This window comes from Mercurialis annua, linkage group LG1-X (assembly GCF_937616625.2).
Source record: "Mercurialis annua linkage group LG1-X, ddMerAnnu1.2, whole genome shotgun sequence".
Classification (NCBI taxonomy): domain Eukaryota; kingdom Viridiplantae; phylum Streptophyta; class Magnoliopsida; order Malpighiales; family Euphorbiaceae; genus Mercurialis; species Mercurialis annua.
In genome coordinates, this window is record NC_065570.1 from 58,349,463 (window position 1) to 58,367,838 (window position 18,376).

An 18,376-nucleotide genomic window follows, 5' to 3' on the forward strand; every position below is an offset into this window, starting at 1 on the left:
CATATCTTGAAAAGGTTCTAACTTACGTATCTCGAATGAGCTGACATAAATGCATGCTTTAATCTCTTAGAGTAGATGTATTCTTATCTTTGTAAATATGTAGTATGAAGTATGTTGATTATTGTTTGACTTAGTGACATTACATGTTGGTGAAAGGTTGCTTGGCCCCTATAATATATTATTCAATGTTGTCAAACCCGACCCGGTCACTAAACCGGTAACAACAGAGGGTGAAGGATTAGAGGTTCAACTAAAGTTGAAAATAATAATATTATGTAATTCCATAAAAAATTATTTTATATAGTAAAAGTATTGAAAAATATAATTATATATAACATAAATCAGTAAAATAATAAATTAAAGAAAACAAATATATTTTATCAAAAGAGTTATAGTCCAACATTTCAAACAATCTCTACAAAATAGTATAAATATCTATTTAATCGAGTAATTTGATTAAAAAATAGGACATGTATATCTTTTAACGTCCGTTGTTCGATAATTAAGTTTGAAATAAATAAATATTGTGGTTTAGAGTGAAAAAAATTAAGATAAATTAAATTATAAAAAAACCCGTAATACCCATTACATTAGGACCTGGTCAAACGGGTTTTGGTCGGTTGACCGGGTTTGAGCTGAGTTATTGAAAAAGGGTTTACGAGTGTTTCGGCCCGGTCAAGGCACCGGTTCCCGGGTTTTCCGGTTGAACCGGGCGCCCTGGGTCGATATTGACAACCATGATATTATCACTACGTTCTCAATAACTTTGCATAATAAATAATATGCGTATTATATATAGTATCACGTAAATTGTATACGCACCGAATATAAAATTTAATAATTAGCTAAATTACGAGTGGAAACAAATTTTAATCTATATTCTTTTATGAACTTATATGAAATATATAGTAATAGATAAATTTTGATTTAAAGAAATATTATTAATACTTAAATTTAAATAGTTATTTGTTTTATATAGATATTTATAAAATTGAAAACAATATGTATTATTTTTATTTATTTACTAAAAGTTTCTAAATCCTAAACCATTAGCCTAGATTAATGAAGAAATATAGTAGTAGTATTGCTGTAGAAAGTTGGCAGTAGTAGGTAAATATATGTGTATAATAGCGCAGATTGCGCTTATCAAACACGACAACACGGCATGGGCTAATTAACAAATTAGCAGATCATTTCAAAAAAAAAAAAAAACAAATTAGCAGATCGCTCGTGGACTTTTCTTTTTTCTCCTATCATCCAACGGTTCTGGTTGTTTTACTAAGAGATTATGTGGGCGTCCCGCTTTTCGATTGAAATTGTAATTTTTATTTTTTCAAAGGCTTTATTTAAGTGTTTAATAAAGTTTTTTTTTTAATTTTTTTTAAAGCTTTTTAAACATCCAACAACTGCGGTTGAAAAAGTTCCATTTTACGACTTTTTACCAATAACTGATAGCTATTTTGATCTTTTTAATTATTTTGACAAAATTATTTTTAAAAAATATATTATTTTTACAATATATAAAGTTATTTAAATTATTTTTAAATATTCTAATTATTTATAAATTATATAAAATTATATTATTTATAGTAGAATAGCTATAATTCAACAATTTTTTAATAAAATTATAAGTTTATTATTATTATATATATAAGTTTAAATTAAATGTTGCTTCTTATATAAAAGTGAATTTAGTTAATTTAATTAAATATAATATAATATAATCTGTTTTTTTAATAAATAAAAAATAAAGATTTACCATTTAAGGTCATTTTACATATACACAACACCAACTAATCAAATTTCACCAAACACGTATAGTCTATCGACTTAACAACAACCGGCTACAAGAAACAGCTGAACCAAACAGGCCATATGCAAGCGAATGAATAATTATACAACAAAGCGCTCGTAATAGGTCATTCGCGTAATAAACTTGTAATGTTTATAATATAAAAATATTTAATAATAATAAAATAAATAATAATTAGATATTTTATTATTAAAAAATTTGTTGATTTGTTGTAAAAGTAACGTGCCACCACCGTCGAATAATCTTTTGCGGCCAAATATTATACCATCCATCAATTTCTTCGTAAGGCCTATTTTATTAGAAGGCACCGCTTTGAATAAACGATTTTCAAATTTATAAATTCTATTAGTTTAAAGATTTAAAATTTATGAAATATAAAATACAAAAAATTATAGAATTTATAAAATTTAAAAGATATTTTCAAAGACTTTATTATTCATAAAAATAATAAATTTAACTCTTTCCACATAAAGTATGAAATTTTAAATAAAAAACTTTGAAAGATGACAAGGTATTTAAATTCATAAATTTTCATAGCATTTAAATTTCGATAGAAACTTATAAATTATGTAAAATTCATGGATTTTATTTAATGTTTTTTAATTCAAACAATGTCTAAAAGTAATATTTTATATAATTATTATAATAAAAATTATTTTTACAATAGTATTAATTATAATTTCTCTTAATTTATGTATAATTGATTTATTATATAAATTACGTTCAAATATGTCTTGCATTTGAAGTATATAGATTAGGACTTATTGGACCTAAATTAAAAGAGTTTGAGATTAAATTGACTAAAAAAATTAAAAATAGCTTAATTTTATTCCAAAACACAATTTTTAAAATATAATAGACAAAAAAAAAATTAAAAGCGATTTATTATCTCCTAAACACAAATTGGAAGCGGGATTGATCCTTTTGCTCTTAATTTTAATGCTGCTAAGCAGCATCAGCATGAATACAAACCGATGATAACCGTCAGATTGACGAAGAGGATAACATTTTTATTTTGCACTATATGTATTAGTTGCCTTGTCTTAAAACATATTCCAAGATTATCCCTTGCTCTAATTCCATTCTCTTCTTTTTACCCCAATTTGTCGGTGGATAAACAATATGGAATTGCTAAATTACTATATTAAGTTATCTATCGTTTCCATATTCTGAAATGATTTCTAAATATCATGATTATATATTGCTATTTTCATTTACTTTTTTTTTTATCAGTTGTCCATAATGTATAATAATGTTTTTAAATTTCACTGATTCATACAAATACATCTATTTATATTTGTTTGAAATGAAAACATTGTTTTGGCTGTTGATAGTTTACAGGAGAATCATGCATTTTGCAGCGTCATGTTTCTATTACTATATAAATATAATATCATGCTTTAAATATTTCAAATTTAAATACTTAACTTTTCAATAATTTTCTTTATTCAATTTAAAAACTACTGACTAGCTCAATGTAATTTTAATAATTGCTCAATTCATTAAATTTTAACATCATATTAGTGAAAATAACTGAATCTGTTTGTGAATTTAAAAGAAAACAATAGCATTTGTTTTCCTACTATAATATGCAAATAAATTATTTGAACTTTTAATAACTTACCGATTCGTATTCAGCAATTGTTTAATTTAGTCTAATTCCATTCAAATGGCAGCAGATTGCTACAAAACAATGAAATGAAAAACAGAAAAAACAAGAAGAAACCCAAAACGGAGCCGCTTTAGGCATGAATTAACGGCAGTAACAGTAACAGAAAGAGTGACTTGGTCATAGTCTATACTTAAAACCCTCCGAAAATCAAACGGCCATCCATTCTTCCTCTTCTTTTTATTTTTCAACAAACAAAACTAATTAAAACACATAAATTCATTTTTGTTACTACGCGTTTTCTTTTAATTGTTTGCTATCTAAACGGAATCGAACATTTTTTTACTGTTTTATTAGTAATTAGTTTAAAGAAAAAAATTGTCTGAACTGTATCATAAATTCTGAGAATCAAACCAAAACAAGGTCAATCATATATGATATATATTTCTTCTAAATCATTGTTTGATTTCATCAATAATTACTTTTTTAACAGACTTCTTTCTTCTGTAGCTTTTAATTTTTCTTTACAGAATTATTAACATTAAAAGATCACAATTTTGGGTCTGAAATAAAACAATTTTAGAAAGTTATATTTAATAATTTAATCCAAATTCTTAGTTTGTCAAATACTAATTGTTATTCATATTCAAAAAGAAACAAAGACGTGTTGAGCTGTTACCATTTATTTTCCTAAATCTTTTCTGTAAGCCACTGTCTCTATTTCATTCTCATGGAGTAGTGTTGTTATTAAAACGTTGCCGTATTGCTAGCTGTAATTGAACGGGAGCTTTTTTGTACTCATTCTTTATTTCCTGCTCACCTTCTCCAGCTTAGCTTCTCCTTCTTCTTCTTTATCTCTCTCTTATAATAAATAGAGTACAACACAATTCATCTATCCTATATCTCTTCTTGTCACCATTAATATTACACGCGTCCGTCTCTCCGTTTTCCAGTTTTTATCTGACAATGCTATCAAATTTATAACTTTTTTTCCTCTTCGGTTTTCAAGAACTCCACCCAAATTCAAGATTTGTTTCTTCTTTTGTGGTTTTATATAGTATTTCTGTAGATCAGACCCGAAAGAACAGTACCAAGCAAGATTAAACCACAATGGCACCGTCCTTTGATTGGTGGGCTAAAGAAGGGCACAAAGGAACACCGGTGGTGGTTAAAATGGAGAACCCAAATTGGTCAATGGTAGAACTGGAAGGCCCTTCCGATGAAGATTTCTTAATGGGTACCGGTGACTCACCCAGTCGTCGCCGTAACAAGAATGCTAAACAACTCACGTGGGTTCTTCTCTTAAAAGCACATAAAGCTGCCGGTTGTTTAACCTCCATTGCTACCGCAATGGTTTCTCTCGGCTCCCTCGTAAAACGCCGTCTACATTCCGGACGCACCGACACAGATGACGTTGACACTGAACCCAGAACGAACCGAATGGAAAATGAGAACCCAACTGTTAAAACCCGGTTTTATTCATGTATCAAGGTTTTCTTGTGGCTGTCGGTGCTTCTTTTAGGGTTTGAGGTGGCCGCTTATTTGAAAGGATGGCATTTTGGTTCTTCTCCACATCTTCAACTGCAGCACCTTTTAGCGACGCCTTTTGGGTTTAAGGGTATATTTGATTCTTTGTATTCTAGGTGGGTTTTGTTTCGCGTCGAGTATTTAGCTCCTCCTTTGCAATTTCTTGCAAATGCGTGTATTGTGCTTTTCATTATCCAGAGTTTGGATAGACTTGTTCTTTGCTTGGGTTGTTTCTGGATCCGGTTCAAGAAGATTAAACCCATTCCTAAAGGCGGTTCATTAAATGCTGCTGATCTTGAATCTGGTGAAAATGGTTACTTTCCTATGGTGCTTGTTCAGATCCCCATGTGTAATGAGAAAGAGGTAAGGCTTAAATCCTTACTTGCATTTAATTCTACTTTCTTTTCTGTTTTGGATTAAGGGTTAGTTTTTAATTTTGGACTTGTTTTGAAATGTGTTGTTTAGGTTTATCAGCAATCAATTGCTGCTTGCTGTAATTTGGACTGGCCTAAATCCAAGATTTTGATTCAAGTTCTTGATGATTCTGATGATCCAACTACTCTGTCTTTGATTCAAGAAGAGGTGCACAAATGGCAGCAAGAAGGTGCCCACATTGTGTATAGGCATCGTGTGAACAGAGAAGGATATAAAGCTGGTAATCTCAAGTCTGCAATGAATTGTAGTTATGTCAAAGACTATGAATTTGTTTCTATTTTCGATGCCGATTTCCAGCCCGCACCCGATTTTCTGAAAAGAACAGTTCCTCACTTTCAGGTATTTGAGTTTTATTCTTTGATATAGTAGGAATTGTAGTTTCTTTGCTTGAATATGAACAGTGAACTATAATTATTCAAGCAGTAGTTGACTTATTGAAGTTTATAGCTGATAAGCATATAAGCAAAGTAGTAAAACAAAGTGAAGTCGAGGAATTAATTGTAGTATTTCTTTCTGGTGGTACTACAGGATAATGAAGAGCTGGGACTTGTTCAAGCAAGATGGTCATTTGTAAACAAGGATGAAAACTTGTTAACGAGATTGCAGAATATTAACTTGGCATTTCATTTCGAAGTAGAGCAGCAAGTGAATGGTAACTTTATCAACTTCTTCGGGTTCAATGGGACAGCCGGTGTGTGGAGAATAAAGGCTTTGGAAGATGCCGGTGGGTGGTTAGAGAGGACTACTGTTGAGGATATGGATATTGCTGTCCGTGCTCATCTTCATGGCTGGAAATTCATTTTCCTAAACGATGTTGAGGTATCTATCAGTTGGATGCCATTGCTTTCTGTGAATTATGTACATCTTGTTGATACTTGTTGAATTATGTACATCTTGCTGATACTTGTTGAATTATGTTCAGTGCCAGTGTGAATTACCCGAATCCTACGAGGCATATAGGAAGCAACAGCACAGATGGCATTCTGGACCCATGCAGTTGTTTAGGCTCTGTTTGCCAGACATCATACGAGCAAAGGTATATGCATCCTTTTGGAAGCTTGTTGTTATAAATATAAATGTTTCCCACTTCGTGTTGGCTCCAATTGCTAATTTCGTATTTCTTTTTTCGTCTATGCAGATTAGCATAGGGAAGAAATTCAATATGATATTTCTCTTCTTTCTGCTTAGGAAGTTGATCCTACCGTTTTATTCATTCACTCTTTTCTGCATCATTTTGCCCATGACAATGTTTGTACCAGAAGCAGAGCTTGCAGCATGGGTTGTGTGTTACATTCCGGCAACCATGTCGTTTCTCAATATCCTGCCAGCACCAAAATCTTTCCCCTTCATTGTCCCGTACCTTCTATTTGAAAACACCATGTCGGTCACCAAGTTCAATGCGATGATCTCAGGGCTGTTTCAGCTCGGAAGTGCCTACGAATGGGTTGTCACAAAGAAGTCGGGTCGCTCTTCCGAGGGTGATCTTGTTGCCCTGGCTCAGAAAGAACAAACACATCAAAGAGGGACATCCGCGCCCGAGCTTGGAGAACTGAAGGACGAGCTTGTGCAGGAAGAAAAAGCTCGGAAAAAGAAGCATAATAGGATATATACAAAAGAGTTGGCTCTGGCTTTTCTTCTTTTAACAGCTTCAGCAAGAAGTCTCCTGTCGGCTCAGGGAATTCATTTCTACTTCTTGATGTTTCAAGGAATATCATTCTTGCTGGTCGGTCTGGATTTGATAGGGGAGCAAGTCGAGTGACTGATATAGGTTTCGCTATAGGGTTAATGTAAATGCAAGCAGCATTGATGCAATGCACACTAGATATGAATATCACTGAACTGAGATTTTATAAGGGGAAGAAAATTAACGGGATGCGAGTGCTTCTGTTTCTCGACTGGCCTCCACCCACACGCCGACCCAATACGTTAAGATACAAGTAGATTTGTGCTCAAAGTGGACAGAAGAAGAATGGCCGCAGTTAGGAGACGCCGAAAGATTAGAAAATGTCTCATTGCTGTTGGTTATCTGTAAGGTTCCCTTTTTCTGTTTTGTCTATTACATTCTTTTGTTTTTGCTTCAAAATTCTTTTGTAAGAAGAAAAATTCTCTTGAAACACCAAACAGGATAAAAAAAAAACTTTAGCTACAATTTTAAGGTAGGATGATAGAACTTCAAATATTGTCTTGTTAAGCATAATCCATCCGTTCAGTTCGGATTATACGTGCATTCATTTGTAGTTAGTTACTATTAGTAATGGCGAAAGAGATCAAATTGAATCTCAGTTTGGATTTCGTTTTCAGTATTTTCTTTCTTGATTAGTTATCTTCAACCTTTAAAACGCTCCACCGACACTATGGATAAGGTTTCAGCTATTTTCCTTCAAAATACCATCAATTCTATTTACAGATCCACATTTTTGCATTAAGATTAGAGTGTTAAAAAGCAGAAAGTAATGATGTAGTAAAGTTGGGTTGCTAGCACACAGAAAACATTTAAAAGTAGTATTGGGATGCACATGGGTGTGCTGTTATAAGCTATAGTATTAGTAATATTTTATGTTGGTCCATTTTCAAATGTTTATATGTCCCGCCGAATTGATGGTTGGTGAGCCGCTGGACCACGGGCATTACCATATGGACCATTTCAACTTTGAATTGGACCGTTTACATGAAGAAAGTCTCGTTTAGTTCCGTTGTTGACGGTGTTACTAGAAAATTTTAGGTCTCTACGGAGAAGGAAGATTCCTAGGATTCGAGTATTGGGAATTTGGAATATTAATGCTCCATCCAACCACAGCAAGTGGAAGCAAAGAGTGGCACATGTGTGAGCTTGATGGGCATGTGGCATTTGTTTTCTTGTGGGGTTTCTACCAAACGACAGGTAGTAGTGTATTTGCAGGCCCATACATATTATATTACTCCATATTATATGTTGTTAATTAACTTATTTTCTTGTCCAAGAGAGTGAGTGTGACACAATTAGTTGGGTTTTTGATATTTGGGTGCCTCAAAAGCACCCAAATTTCCGGATCAGTGCCTCTTTCGGAAATAATTCCGAAAGAGTGCCTGGACCCGCATGTTCCGCATTCTAGAAATGCGGAATATGTGGGGTTCCGTATTCCTAGAATGCGGAACATGTGGGTCCAGACACTCTTTTGGAATTAATTCTAAAAGAGGCACAATAACGGAAATGTGGGTGCCTATGAGGCACCCAAATATCAAAAACCCCAATTAGTTGATATAGGTTGAATCTGTCAATTAGATTTGTTTTAATCTCCTTGATTTGCCACTCCTTAATTTAGGGAATTGTTGGGTTTATCCTTCAGTTCTGTTTCTAAAACTGACATTTGTAAATTGGTTCTTAATTATGTCCTTTCTGTCCTAAGTTGGAAACTGCTTGCTAAAAGTAAGGTGGGAAATTTTCTCCTCACAAAATTTATTTCCACCTAAAATGCACATGTAATGTAACAACTGCATAACAAGTAACAAACCCTTTCGCAAGAATGGTAACAAAGTAACAAACTCTGACGTGGCTGCCAGATACGCACCCAGTCCTCGCCACATGGCAAGTTCATTCTGCCTCATTTGCCAAGTAGGACAGAACACATAAGATGATTTTGGCTTAAATTAAAGAAACCAATAATTTTCCAACTTGACCAATCTGAAACAACAAAATTACAATCACCAAATTGTAATTAGTGGGAGAGATCTACCTTAAAAGTAAGGTATGCTTTCATCCAGATTCTCGTCGGAAGTTCTTATAAAAAGAAAATAAAATCTATGATGAATTAGAATTAAAGATTATCGGAAGAGATGAATTAAAGATTAAACAGGAAAACTCTTGATTCTGCTCTTGGTTGTATTAATTCGATATTTTATTAATAACAGGAGTTTAATACCCATAATTTGTGAGTAGCCACAAATGTCAATCATGTGAGGTTGATGATGTATACTCAAGGAGCAGTTAATACTTAATAGTGAGCTACCGGTACCTATCAAAGACCTGCGATAGTAATACAGGATGACTATAATATAGTGATTTGTCTGTTTTATTTTAGATTTACGCTAACATTACTCACCTGCCTAACCTATGTCACAAGATTTTTCTCTTACTTATTGCACTAAAATAAAACCCACCAAACTTCACGCTTCACTCGTGCCTCAGTTGTGTCACAACTCACAAGTACAACAATAGTCATTATTAAGTTCAATTTCAAATATTAAAATATATAATTTCAGATCAAATGATTATATTTATTGATGTAATTTTATAAAATTTTCAATATGTTAAAATATAATTTTTTAATCTAAGTTTACCAATTTTCTATCATTGGTTGATATTCGAGAGGCGAGGTTCAAATCTCATGTTGGACATAAAATAAAAACTTATGGGATTGCTAAAATTTGGGAGTGATACATTTAAAAATTGAAGAAAGAGGACTAGAAAAAACGGAAAAAAGGTTGGACGTCGGATGTAAGTATTGTTCCGCCAAAATGATGTATATCGGTAAAACGATGCAATTACAAGATTACGAATTAATTGAAGTTTTTTATTTAATAATTGGGAAAAGAAGAGCGCTTGTAGTTTATAATTAATAGTTACTGTCAATAATAGAATTCTACCTTGTAACACATTACTTAGGCCATGTTTGGTTCATGGAATAGAATAGCATGGAATAGAATAGTTATTCCATAAGGAATAGAATAGCCATTCTTTAGTTTTTGAGAGGAGTGTTTATTCCACAAAATCATGGAATAACAATTCTTTAGAATACCTATTCTATGAACCAAAGCAAAGAATTGTCATTCTATACGGAATAGTTATTCCATTCCGCACCTATTCCATGAACCAAACATGGCCTAAATATTTAATTCCAACTTTGAAAAAAAAACATACTTTTTAATAGATTTAAGGCTAAACTGATCTGAACTAAAAATAGCCCAACAGATAGAAGCCTGGAGATTATTGGGCTCCACGAAGAGTTTGGCACTCTAGTACTGTGCTGATGGGTCATTATGAATTCAATGAACTAACTCCAGTATCATCCACGTGGCCAATAACTGAACGTTGGATAGAAGAACGCGCCGTATCCATGAATCCACTCCGATTACACTCTCATAATTTCCAAAAACAGCGAATCACGTACACGAAGAAGTTTACCATAACACAAACTCATAACAATTTAGATCGTTGATGATAAGCATGAGGAGGTATCTTCTTCAACGTTCACTATCTCCAGGTACAGAGAAGTAATATATTTCTCATTATTCTCAATTGATCTGCTGTTTATTGATGATTTATCCAATGAAATAGAGCTGCAGCTGTAGTTGAAAAAATTGAATAATTTTGATAAGGCGAAGGCATAAGGAAATGCCGAGAAGGCAAGGGAATCATTCCCGGCGATATGGAGATACGGCAGGATTTAATTCTAACTCACGATCTCCTTTTATTCCCATTATTCTCTTTGTTCTGGTATTTTCCTTTAATATTTATTATTCGTTTTTGTTTTTGCATTTCAAAATGTGCTTGCATCTTTTGTAATTTGTTTTAATTTAGTGCATTTTAAATCAGTCTGATTTGGTTTTTGGTGGAATTTCTTTTCAGGGAGCACTCTTTATATTTGCCTATATGTATAGGGGCTCAGGTTTGTTTTTCTTTGAGTTTATTATTTGTATTATTTTGATTGTTAACCAGCATTTTATCAGTTGAAACAAAATCATTATGCTAATTGGATTCTTAAAAAGTCAAATCACTTGTTGACATCATTTACATCTGAGGCTGTATTTTTTCATGGAATGAAATAGTTTGGAATAGAATAACTATTACATAAGAAAGAATAGCGATCCTTTACTTTTTGAGAAGAGTACTTACTCCACAAACTCATGGAATAGCTATTTTTGGAGTAGTTATTCCATGAATCAAAATAAAAAATAGTTATTCTATACGGAATAGCTATTCCATTCTGCACCTGAACCAAACATAGCCTGAGTTGAAAATATTGAACTCCAGCCTTAACCTTTAACAGTAGCTTGCTGTGTGGTCTATTAACCCTAACATTTCCAAGCACGAGAGCGGACTGAAATACTATTCAATTGAACTTGATTTGTTAAGTAGAACCCGCTAGCTATTCTCAATTTATAATTTTATATGGAAATCATCCTTATTTTTTATAAGGACTTGAAGTGATCATCTAAACACTTGCTATATATAGTCTGTTGGAAAATCTCCTTTTAGGAGTCATTTTTTATGGAATTAAGTTACTTTTCTATTCAATAAAGCAGCTGCATAGTTTCTGCTCTTGATCTTTCGAAATAATTGTTACATGATTGATCCTGTTGCAGTTATTTATTTCATGCAAAAATAATGTGCAGAACTTTGTATTATATTGCCATTTCCCAATGCTTTGGCTGATCTGTCTGATATGTGTTCATGTGGCAGGTGGATTGGGTGGCAATATAGGAGCTTTTAGTAGGATAGAAGGTGAAGCCAGTAACATTGCAACTTCGCTTGCTGATTTTTTGTAATTTTATTGTCTATCCACATTTTTAATGAATGCAATTTTACATTTATATTGCTATTTTCCAGTAGCTTTCTTTTCTTATAAACAAGCATAGATTTTTAACTGATGTATCTGGTAAGAAGAGGGAAGTAGGTAGCTTGAACGGTTTTGGTTTAGGGAGGCAGTCCAAGTTCTCTTCGAAATTTCATAGTATATGTGGGTTTAGTGAGGCAGTCCAAGTTCTCTTCGAAATTTCATAGTATATGTGGGTTTAGTTTCAACTTCCTCCCGGAAAAAAAAAGATGCTTGGTGTAAACTTTTTATTAGAGTTGTAAGAAGATGTAGTCTTTTAGAAAAAATTGTGATGATATAAATTTGAACTGTATGCCTTTTGTATTAAGCATCAAGCTCTGCTGTTTATGTTAGGTTAACAAGAATGACTTTGCAAAAGAACTTGTCAAACTATGATTCTGAATTCATGCCATTGAAGTAATATTGCTTATCATATTTAATCTAGAAGTTGCAATTTTAATACTCATGCAGGTGATTATTCATGCACAGTAGAGGTCCAACGAGCAATTCCAATTCTGAAGAAGGCATATGGCGACAGCATGCATAGAATTTTGCATGTTGGCCCGGATACTTGCTCTGTGGTTTCTATATTGCGGAAAGAAGAGGAAACCGAAGCTTGGGGTGTTGAACCATATGATATTGAGGATGTAGATGGTCTCTGCCGATCATTGGTGCGGAGAGGCATTGTGCGCGTTGCTGATATCAAATTTCCTCTTCCTTATAGGCCAAAATCATTTTCGCTTGTTATTGTGTCTGATGCATTGGATTACTTGTCTCCAAGATACCTCAACAAAACGCTTCCTAATTTGGCTAGAGTATCATCTGAGGGTCTTGTAATATTTACAGGTAAAAGAATTCTCTGCTGAATACTGAACTAATCTTTCATGTCCAATTTTTACCTCACTTAAAACATTTGTATATTGAGTTTTTCTTTTAATTACTTATTCTTTTGATATGCTAGTTTTCTGCTGGATATACTTGTGTTTTTGGTTTCTATTTTTTTCTTAATGGGGTGAGTTACACATTTATCGAACTTGTTAGCAATATAGAATTTTTAGGAAAAATGGCTCTAATTTCTAAACATCTTGCATAACTCACTTAAACTAGATCTTAGGCCAACATTGATTGGATGAATATTATTTTATGGTCACTTGTTTTGGGCCTTATTTCTAGAAAACTAAATCCTATCTTAAATTTCATTTCATTTACCTGATTAAACTCTTTCTTATATTTAAAAATGGTAAGAAAGGAAGGTTTATAGAAATTACTTATATAAATAGTTGGAATGAAAGATATATTTTGCTTTAGTGTTTTTATGTAATAATCTTCATTAAAACAGCTAAGGTTATCCTGCACTTGCGTGTTTTATATTCTTTTTTTTTCTGTGTGCCAAAAGCTCTGTTTGTCAGTTGTATCGTAGTCGTCTTCAATTTGTTTTCTTTTACTTTCACTTGTGTGGTTTTGGCTCCAAAGTATTGGGAGCTTGTGGTAGACTTTTCTTTTCAACCATGAATTTAATTTCTAGAAGGGCTTTGAAGGTATATTAGAAGAAGGTCATTATCTGTGGAGATGTCAATTGTCATATTCTGGTTCTATCAGAAAACTTTGTTCCATTATGGACGTTAGTTTTCATTACGTGTTTCTTAAAGTATATTGATACCCAATTTTGGCCCTCTCGGTGCGACAAAGTCAATTAAATTTGATGAAACCGAAAAAATAACACTGTTGTGGAAATCTCTCCCTAGGTGTGTTTTGAGAAACTTGCTCTCTTGTCTTGTTGGATTGGCAAATTGATATCAGTTTATCCAATTTTACCTCTTATTGGCACGATTACAGGAACTTAAGATAGAAGAAATGAAATTCAGACCTATCTGTATTAGCTTGTGACTCTTTCCAAATTTTTTATACATGCAGGCCTTCCAGGTCAGCACAGAGCCAAAGTTGCAGAAGTGTCTAAATTTGGAAGAGCAGTAAGTTATACTTATCATGCTCAATTGTTATTTGTTGAATCTTGATTCTTTTCGAGTTATGTGATATATTATGATGCTGTAGAACTTCCAGTCTTGAAAGGCATGCGTTTTAAGTTTGATAGCCTTGGCAATAACCAGCTTGCATATTTCGTATACTTAAATATGTAAATATGTTGTATATCTGGATGGATTGAGAAATGCAACCAAAGCTCAAGTCAGCATATATTTTCCTCAACTCAATAATTCGAGTCATTCTGAAACAGTCCTCATCAGAAGACCCTCCATAGGAAGTTTAGAAGCTAATGCTAATGTTCATAGAGTTGTGGTGGAACTGGTTGTTATTGTCTCTTACTGTAAATTGAAGTCTAAACAGTACTTTGAAGTTGTTACGAGGAAAATAATATGTAATTTATGTTTTATCCACAGTTTCTGAATCAAATTTGGTTTAGAAATCTTGTTTTGGTTGGTTTGGAACTTGCATGAGAAACTTTCATGTTTCAGAACAGTTGAATTGAAATTTTGTTGAACTCATGAATAAATAATTCATATACTATAAAGAATCAAAATCCTATTATTATTAGAGGAACTCAAATTCTGAACATAACATTCTGTAATCTTTTTATTCCACAGGCAAAATTAAGGAGCTCGTCTTGGTGGGCACGATACTTCATCCAGACCAGCTTAGAAGAAAATGAAACAGCTCTTAAGAAGTTTGAGCAGGCTGCAACAAAGAACTCTTACAAGCCAGGTTGCCAAATTTTCCATCTCAAGGCATACAATTGATTTTTCCGTAGCTCACAATTAATATTGATTGAACTTAAATTGTTCATGCTCCCATGTGGTATGAGTAATTCAAATTCTTTGTAGGAAACCTGATCTAGTAATTCATTTTTGTCCTTTATTCCAACTCGACATGGCCTATTCTTTTAGTGTCACAATCATTCTGCAAGCAGATCATGAAACATTGTTGTTCTTACGGTTCAAAGTCAGAGTCCATTCATCGTTGTATTTTGGAAAGAGTTTTAGCCCTCGACTCAGTACTCAATTTTGCATTCGTTTCATATCTCAAGGAAAAATAAGAGTTTATCATGATGTGTATATTATTTATGTCCCATAGGTCTACAATCTTTTTATTGATAATCATAGGGGCAACTTCTATCAAGGGAAATTCTTACCTACATGGAAAATTTCAAACATTTATTTTTATAATTTATGATTATCTAACTTCTTATTAGAGTTGATGCATAAAGTACGGATTGAGGCATGGCTGTGTTAGCACGGGCTTAGTCGCTTGAGCACATAAAGTAATTTAGCCAGCAATTATGATGAAACTCATACATTTATTTCTGCTGAGCTACAAGATCGGAGAAGTGCATATAAGTGAAAAATTTGCGAATGAATGACACAAGATAAAAAAATTGCATATCAAGTGAAAAAATTTTAATTTTTACAATTCTGGCTCTTGTTTTTACTTTTCTGTCTACTATTTGAGAAAAAACATTTTTGGATGTGTGTTTATCTCGTTAGGCCATGACTAGATTATTTATAACTAGGAAAACTATACAACACAACTGTTGCACTACGTGATTCGTGCAACAAGAACCATTTAGCTATGTGAAAAATTGAATGATAAAAAAAATCAATAATAATTAAAAGATTTGCTATCGCAAATGCTTATTCGCTTGTTGTAAAAAATGACGCGGCGCAACGGCTTATAACTATTACTCTTTATGTTCTCTTTTAAATGTCTATTTTTCAAGTTTTTTTGGTCTCAAAAAAATTATTCATTTCAAATTTAAATGACAAAGATAATTTTATTTAGATATACAAACAATTAATATATTAAATAAAGATTAATTCTACTCTACTAATGAAAATAAATAAAGGATAATAAGGACTTTTTTTAATTTGTAATTGAAATTAAAATAAATAATTATTTTAGTGAAAAAAAATGAAAAAATAACATCTAAAAGGAAATAGAGGAGTAATCATTTTTATATGAAACAACATTGGCGCGAAAAATCATCAGTTGCAATAAGGAGTGGACAAGGAATAGTGCCTTATGTTGTTTCTCTGTTTTACTGTAACAAAAATGCGAGCAATCAAATTGGCCATTACAAAAATATCTCCAACTGAAGTGAAGTCAATTGTGTTATCATCTGTATTTACAAGTTAAAAATAAAATACTAGTTTGCATGGAAATATAAAGCAGGCAATAGGCAGACAATTTCAAAGGAGACCTACGACTTCCTATGTTTTTGTCTCAATTATACTACTGAGACAGCCATTGCTTTCGTTAGGTCATTAATAGTGTGCTCTGTCGGATTATTCTTTTGCTTATATTGGTGTCGTTAAAATGAGAAAATTATTGTGCACATCTGAACATAACACATATATAGAAATAGAACTTAGAGACTAATCCAATATCTTTCTTAATTATTACTCACCAATCATGTAACATGAACTCCGAATTGACCTATTGGGTTTATAGTTAACACGTTGCCAAATATGTTCGTATATGTCCTCTTGATTTGGAACTGAATGTACATATATAAATTCAAAGTTCACAATTTTCTCATATAATTAAGGATAATATACAATAAATATTTTATTTCTTTGTCTTTTCTTCCTAATTTCTGTCCTTTATTGGACGTCCGTAAGTAAACAGTTGGCCACCTTTCAAATTTTGTGGACGGTGCTGAAGCATGACGCTCGTGGTAGCAATAATGGCGTCCATATAATAGAAAATGTAGCTATAACAATGCAATACGTAACTAAAAATGCTATGCATGTTAATAGTGTTTCTATTTTTCTTTTATTATAACAAGAAAGAAAAAATTTCAAACTTAAAAAGTTAAAACTTATTTTTATACTTATTAGGCTATAGATGCGAGAACAATAATAACCGTAATAAATATTGCTTCACTGGTTACCCCAAAGTGGCCAGTAACTTTGAATTTTCCGAACAATCTTGAAAAAGAAAAGAAAGTTTATATTGATTTGGAATAGTCAATAATCAAAAGTTATACACTGTTCATATATGTAAAAGAGTCGTTGAAATCATTCAACAAAGGTGGTGCAAGCAATTTCTTCAGTAGTTAATACGTTTGCAGGCACAGTAACTAAAAATTTGCTTAATATGTTAGTAGTTCAGCTACTGACTTCGAATATATCAGCTTTTTTGTCATATTTTGATCTTTATTCTTTAATGAATACGACTTTTTACATTGCATACCCAACAGTTTTATATTGGGTTTTGATTGTGTAGTTATGGATTTTTTACCCAAAATCAACAAAAGAGTGTAGAAAAGTTGACAATTGGGTTAAACATTTTTTAGGCCACCGAACTATAGTGTTTTTATTAAACGGTTACCGAATTATATAAAGTTATAAAATAGTTACTGAATTATAATTTTTTTATAAAACGGTTACCGAACCATAAAAAGTTACAAAACGGTTACTGAAGTATTAATTTTTTACAAACAGGTTACCATCTTGATGATGTGTACAAGAAAAATATGTATAGTATGATAATCTTTTTGTAAAAAAAAAACAGCAGTTCAGTTACCGTTTTATAAAAATAACTATAATTCGGTAACTGTTTTGTAACATTTTATAGTTCGGTAATTTTTTTATAATAATACTATATTCGATAATTATTTTATAATTTTTTATCAATTTGTTAACCGTTTTATAAAAAAATTATAGTTCGATGATAAAAAAATATTTAACCCTTGACAGTTTGTTTTGGTAATCTCTATCCATCGAGTGGTTAAATTGAAAATTGAGCATTAATTGTATGCATGAATTGAAGAATAAAATAGCCCATCTTATCTTATGATTTAATGGTCAGCTGTGTGGCTCACATTTGTCTGTTACTCGTGATAGGCAATTCATTCTATTTCTGGTACTCTCAATTGCTTAGTAGGGGTGTTTCACAGACCATAACAATTTTTCTGCAGTTCAGCTGAACCAAAAAAATAAAAAAAGTAAAGAGTTGTAGTAAAATGAAAAGTCTTTTGTTGACTAATACTGCCTACTGGTATCTTTTAGCTTAAAGATAATTATGACTCTTATCAAATTATAATGTCTCTAACAGAAGACACATGTGAAGACGCTCTCCTGATTTAAATGAAATTGCATGTTTAAACCGTATTCATGTATATATGCAGCCGTTTACAATAGAAGTTAGAGTTTTATCTTCCGCAAGAGACCTATCCGGCTCGAACGGGATTAGTCTGAATATAGGTGTCGTTTTATAGTTAGACCCGTTCATAACACCTCATAGTAAAAAAAAAATATTACAATGTCTATATCACTATGCTATGCTACCTTATTTTATCTTTTTCATTTGAAATCCCCTTTAGTATAAAACAATAATTGATGAAATAAAAAACTAAATCATCAACTATATATGAAAATTAATTTAAATTAAAGATGAGATATAATG

General features: G+C 32.1%; 2 protein-coding genes across 3 annotated transcripts; both read left to right on the top strand.

The window, feature by feature from the left end:
- The first annotated feature begins 4,133 nt into the window (after positions 1-4,133).
- LOC126660083 (probable xyloglucan glycosyltransferase 12) lies at positions 4,134-7,684 on the top strand. Its single transcript, XM_050353421.2, has 5 exons — positions 4,134-5,312; positions 5,415-5,723; positions 5,913-6,203; positions 6,307-6,420; positions 6,523-7,684. The coding sequence occupies exons 1-5, from the start codon at positions 4,533-4,535 to the stop codon at positions 7,141-7,143; spliced, it is 2,115 nt and encodes a 704-aa protein (XP_050209378.1). The 5' UTR covers positions 4,134-4,532; the 3' UTR covers positions 7,144-7,684.
- A 2,791-nt stretch (positions 7,685-10,475) lies between these two features.
- Positions 10,476-14,833, top strand: LOC126665970 (probable pectin methylesterase CGR2). Of its 2 annotated transcripts, none has more exons than XM_050358919.2 (7): positions 10,476-10,624; positions 10,699-10,857; positions 10,990-11,029; positions 11,824-11,865; positions 12,428-12,802; positions 13,871-13,926; positions 14,112-14,349. In XM_050358919.2, the coding sequence occupies exons 2-7, from the start codon at positions 10,756-10,758 to the stop codon at positions 14,118-14,120; spliced, it is 624 nt and encodes a 207-aa protein (XP_050214876.1). In that variant the 5' UTR covers positions 10,476-10,624; positions 10,699-10,755; the 3' UTR covers positions 14,121-14,349. The 2 variants fall into 2 exon arrangements, with proteins under 2 accessions (XP_050214876.1, XP_050214875.1); XM_050358918.2 differs by lacking the exon at positions 14,112-14,349 and adding an exon at positions 14,557-14,833 and having other exon boundaries at positions 10,479-10,624.
- Positions 14,834-18,376: the final 3,543 nt, after the last annotated feature.

Coding starts and splice junctions, on each gene's coding strand:
- LOC126660083 (XM_050353421.2), top strand. CDS start 4,533: ATGGCACCGTCCTTTGATTGGTGGGCTAAAGAAGGGCACAAAGGAACA. Junction 5,724..5,912: donor GAACAGTTCCTCACTTTCAG/GTATTTGAGTTT, acceptor GTGGTACTACAG/GATAATGAAGAGCTGGGACT. Junction 6,421..6,522: donor CAGACATCATACGAGCAAAG/GTATATGCATCC, acceptor TCGTCTATGCAG/ATTAGCATAGGGAAGAAATT.
- LOC126665970 (XM_050358918.2), top strand. CDS start 10,756: ATGCCGAGAAGGCAAGGGAATCATTCCCGGCGATATGGAGATACGGCA. Junction 10,858..10,989: donor CCATTATTCTCTTTGTTCTG/GTATTTTCCTTT, acceptor ATTTCTTTTCAG/GGAGCACTCTTTATATTTGC. Junction 11,030..11,823: donor CTATATGTATAGGGGCTCAG/GTTTGTTTTTCT, acceptor TTCATGTGGCAG/GTGGATTGGGTGGCAATATA.